Below are 4,959 nucleotides of genomic sequence, written 5' to 3' on the forward strand. Positions count from 1 at the left end.
TTGTGTCCCAAGGAATGATGCTATGGATTCCCAGGGACCATCAGGATTGAGATCATCTAGTAAGAGACAAGAAACGAATAATGATGGTGTTTGGTGATTCATCATTGAATGCTACTGAAGTAGTCATTTGTGAATCCAAGAATAACAATGGAGAGTTTTACTATCTTTTTGAATCCATATATCCAGATCATGATAGATGGTATCATCTATACTATGATGACTCTGATTATTCATGTGGGCATAAATGATGTGACCAGAGGAAACCTAGACAGCATTGCTAAAGATTCTGAAATCTTGGGCAAGAGATTGAATACATTAGGAGCCATCACTGTTTACCAGTGAAGATGAGGGCTTTGGAAGAGAAAGTTAGTTTTGGAAAATGAACATATGGTTAGGAAAAAATAGTTTTCTGGGAACCATTTTTGGAGGTTTGGACACTAGAGTGAAACATAGTAAATGATGAGTTCCTGGTGGAGTGTACTGTAACAAAACTTGTAAGAATGTATTTACTTGGAGTCATGAATATGTAACCAAAATTTAAATTGAAAATGAAAGGAAATTTTGGGATATGTAGGACATTGAACTTCCACAAGATCATATATGTGAACCATCTTATTAAATTGTTTAATGTTTAATTAGTGTTTAACATTGTCTTCCTGGAAAGAAGTGTCTTAGAGTCATGGAATTTTAGAATCAAAAGGGCTTTTAAGAAGCGTGGAGTTCCTGAGCTGTGTTCTGTGATTACTGTCTTTGTTCCTGTCTTTTTAATCTTATAATTATTTGTCGTTTATCTAGTTACCTAAAAGTTCTCCAGTTCTTTCAACATGGTTTTAAGTCTCCCCTTTGGGGACTTGTGCAGGCTTCTGAGAGTTGATTATTAAATTTTCAGTGTGAAAATTTGCTTCTTGGAAATTTAAGGGTTTCTAGGTGGCAGAGGGAATAGAGTCCTGGTCATGGAATCAGAAAGACATTTTCCTGAGTTCAAATACAGCTTCTCTTACTAGCTGTGTGATACTGGGCAAATCAGTTAACCTTGTTTGTCTTAGTTTCCTCATTTGTAAAATGAGCTGGAGAAGGGAAGGGTAAACCACTTTAGCATTTTTGCCCAAAAATTTCAATTCTAATTGGGATTATTGGAGTAGTTGGAGTCAGACATGACTGAAAAATGACTGAACAATAAAAAAAATTCAGAGCTTGATTCATTGTTTTTCAGTCATTGAGGTTTGAAAAAGTGATGGAGAGAATGTTGATAATGCAAATTAGACTTCAAACTGTTCTGAATACATTTTCCCCCATAGAGTCAGTTGTTAAACATTTGCTGGCATGTTACTGCTGGTAGCCCTTCTGGATTTATTCCAACCTGTCCTTATCATTCCCAAAATAGAATGCAATAACAGAATACTCCAGATGGAGCCTAATCTTGAAGACAAAGATCATGTCCTATTTGAGTCATTTCTTCTCCAGTTCCCTTTAACAATTCTCATGTGGTATAGACTTAACCTTCACCATCTAGGATTCTCTCCTTTAACTTATCAATGGAGGAAGATATAGAAGATTTGTCCTATTTGTAAATAACATAAAATTGAGACCATCTATTAGATTGTCTTAATTAGATATTAGAAAAAAGACAATCTATTAGATGGCAGAATCAATATTCTAAAAGTGCTTCATTGACTGGAATAATGGGTTGAATCGAGTAAAATTAAATTTACCAAAAATAAATGCTAAGTCCAGCAATTAAATTAAAATCATATATCTCAAATGTAGAGAGCTTTGGCTTGAGAAAAAGTCATGTGGCAAAGGTTTGTGCTGTCACTACAACAGTCTGAAGATACTCAAGAAAGCTAATTTGCGCTTTAGTGTTTACATCAAATTAGATAATTGTTTCTTTGCTCTGTTTCAGACTTTATATGGAATATTATGTTTTATTCTTGGATTACATTTGGGAATTAAATTGATAAGTTTCACTGCATTCAGAAAAACTCTACCAAGTATGGGAAGGGGAATAACAACCAGGCTAAAGGAACTAGAGAAATCTTGGGAGGTAGGAGACACAAGAATTGTCTACGAATTTATGGAAGAACATTGTGGAATGGGATGTGGGGGCAAGAGGGCTCACTTTTATTGGTTGCAGAAGGCAGATGTTTTGGTTCAGTGGAGAAAAAGAGAGAGACTGAACTTGAGATTTCATTGGTAAAGAGAACTCTTAGATGAGAAAGCAGGTTGATGTCTTCTCCACAATTTATAGTCTTATAGACAGTTGCCTAAAGGAAAAGCTAAATGGCACATCTTGGGTCACACAGTTAGAATATGTCTAAGACCGGATTTGAACTCAAATCTTCCAGACTCCAAGGTCATTTTGCTATCTACCCAATATTTCATGGCTGCCTCTCATCTTTCTAACAATTGGATTTTTCTTTCAAAGAACTAGATTTTCAATCTTTGTCTTAATATAATTTCATAAGAACAAATAAAGCTCTGCATTTGAGTTCAAAGCATTCACTGCAAAGTTTAGCAATGTGGGAATGTGGCTAGACACAGTTCATGTGAAAAAGGTCTGGGGTTTTAGTGGACCACAAGCTCAATATGAATTAACTATATAAAATATCAGCTAAAACTATGAAAGGGGACTGAGATTGCACTCACAAAGTTATACTCCATTTGTGCATATCTAGTACCCAATGCTATAGTCTCCCTGATGGTAGTTATCTGTCTGCTACTTGAAGGCTGCTAGCAGTGAAGTCATAAACCACTCTTTCCCTCCAGATACATGGAACTAGGGAATAAAACAAATGCTCATTCCTTCTCGGAAATCTCCCAAGTAAACAATTTTAGGATATGATTTTATGAGTATAATACAGATTAATAGTAGAATTCTGGAATTATAGGATCTGAGAATTACAGAATCTCAGTCTTAAGGGATTTCAAAGGGCTTCTAATCCAATCAGTACCTGAATCATGAATACTTCTTATAGCATCCTGGACATATTACCTATCTGTCTTCTCAACAATTTAAGCAAGGAGGAGTTAACCTCCTATGCCAGAAAATTTCATATTTGAGCATCTTTCATTATTAAGAGCTCTAATTAAGAGCTAAAATGAAGCTCTCTAACTTTCTCCCATTGCTCTTAGAAGTGTAAAAATGTGACCTCTCCTGAGAAGAAAAAGGTGACTTCAGAAATCAAGTGAATAATATTGTCCTAATACAATTTCATAAGGATGAGTAAAGCTCTGCATCTGAGTCTAAAGCATTCATTGCAAAGTACAGCAATGTGGGAGTGTGGCTAGACACAGTTCAGGTGGAAAAGGTCTGGGGGTTTTAGTGAACCACAAGCTCAATATGAATTGGCTATATAAAATATCAGCTAAAAGTATTACAGGGAATGAGATTGTATTCACAAAGGTCTAGTTATACTCCATTTGTGCATATCTAGTACAACTTCTTAGTTAATGCTATAGTCTTTCTGAGGGTAGTTATCCACCTGCTGCTTGAAGGCTCTAGTAGTGATGTCATAAACCACTCTTTCCCCCCCCAGATACATGGATCTAGGGAATAAAACAAATGCTCAAGAATTCTTCCTCCTGGGACTTTCAGACAAGCCCGAGCAGCAGCCTCTCCTCTTCGCAATATTCTTGTGCATGTACGTTGTCACCGTGACTGGGAACGTCCTGATCATCCTGGCCATTACCTCTGATTCACACCTCCACACTCCTATGTACTTCTTCCTCGCCAATCTCTCCTTTGTCGACCTCTGCCTGGCCACTAACACTGTCCCAAAGATGCTGGCAAACATTCAGTCCAGGACTAAGTCCATTTCATATGTCTGCTGCCTGACACAGATGTATTTTTTCCATTTTTTTGGAATCATGGACAGTGTCTTGATTGCTGTGATGGCTTATGACCGCTTTGTGGCCATCTGTCATCCACTTCACTACATGACAATCATGAGCCCTCGTCTCTGTGGGCTGCTGGTAGGCGGGCCCTGGGTTTTCTCCAGCCTGATTTCCCTGGCACACACCCTCCTGATGTCTCGTTTGTTCTTCTGTGCCAGCACTGAGCTCCCTCACTTCTTCTGTGATCTCACACCACTGCTCCGATTGTCCTGTTCTGACACCACAGTCAACAAAATCTTGGTGCTTATTGTGGGTGGGATGGTGATTGTCACCCCCTTCCTCTGCATCCTTGCCTCCTATGCCCGAATTGTTGTGGCTATTCTCAAGGTCCCCTCCGCAGGGGGCAGGAGGAAAGCCTTCTCCACCTGTAGCTCCCACCTCTCTGTGGTGGCGCTCTTCTATGGGACCACTATCGGAGTCTACCTTAGCCCCTCCTCTATCCACACAGCTGTGAAGGATAAAGCTTCTGCTGTGATGTACACTGTGGTCACTCCCATGCTGAACCCCTTCATCTACAGCCTGCGTAGCAGAGATCTGAAAGGAGCTTTGAAAAAGCTTGCCAATAGGAAAATTACCTCATCTCCATGACATTTTCTTTGGGACTTTCCATGTTGGTTGCTCTGGAGAAGTAGGATCTAATGATGGAAACCTGGGCTGGGTGCAGACTTCTGGGTTGGAAATGTGCACATTTTTGGATAATAGTTTTAGAATTGGATTCCAAACCTCAGGGAATTTCTGCAATCCCAAACCTAGGTATAGCAAAGGCCCCTACACATCTGGAACAATTTACTGGATCCATTTTTTATTCATCCAACCCAGGTTCAAGTCACTCTGTTTTATAGCTGGGGCAAAGGAGTCATCAGATAGTACAACACGAACTTTCTAACCATGACTGGTTCCTCAGTAAATAATTCAGAAACATATGTAATTACCCATGTATTTTGAAGGTTAAGCTAGGGAATTTAAGAATTGGTCACAGGCAGTTTTCAATGTACCAAAACAAATATGGAGACAATAACTCTTCCTGTCTTGAGTTGGCCACCATCCATTTTCTCATACTTTTAT

The 4,959-nt window shown here is 38.8% G+C and overlaps 1 protein-coding gene across 1 annotated transcript; it reads left to right on the forward strand.

The window, feature by feature from the left end:
- Nucleotides 1-3,540: 3,540 nt before the first annotated feature.
- On the forward strand, nt 3,541-4,482 carry LOC100914102 (olfactory receptor 24-like). The gene has a single exon (XM_003760860.1). It carries the CDS (start codon nt 3,541-3,543, stop codon nt 4,480-4,482), a length of 942 nt encoding a protein of 313 aa, XP_003760908.1.
- The last annotated feature ends 477 nt before the right edge of the window (nt 4,483-4,959 follow it).

The sequence above is a fragment of the Sarcophilus harrisii genome, chromosome 1, assembly GCF_902635505.1.
Source record: "Sarcophilus harrisii chromosome 1, mSarHar1.11, whole genome shotgun sequence".
NCBI classification, from domain to species: domain Eukaryota; kingdom Metazoa; phylum Chordata; class Mammalia; order Dasyuromorphia; family Dasyuridae; genus Sarcophilus; species Sarcophilus harrisii.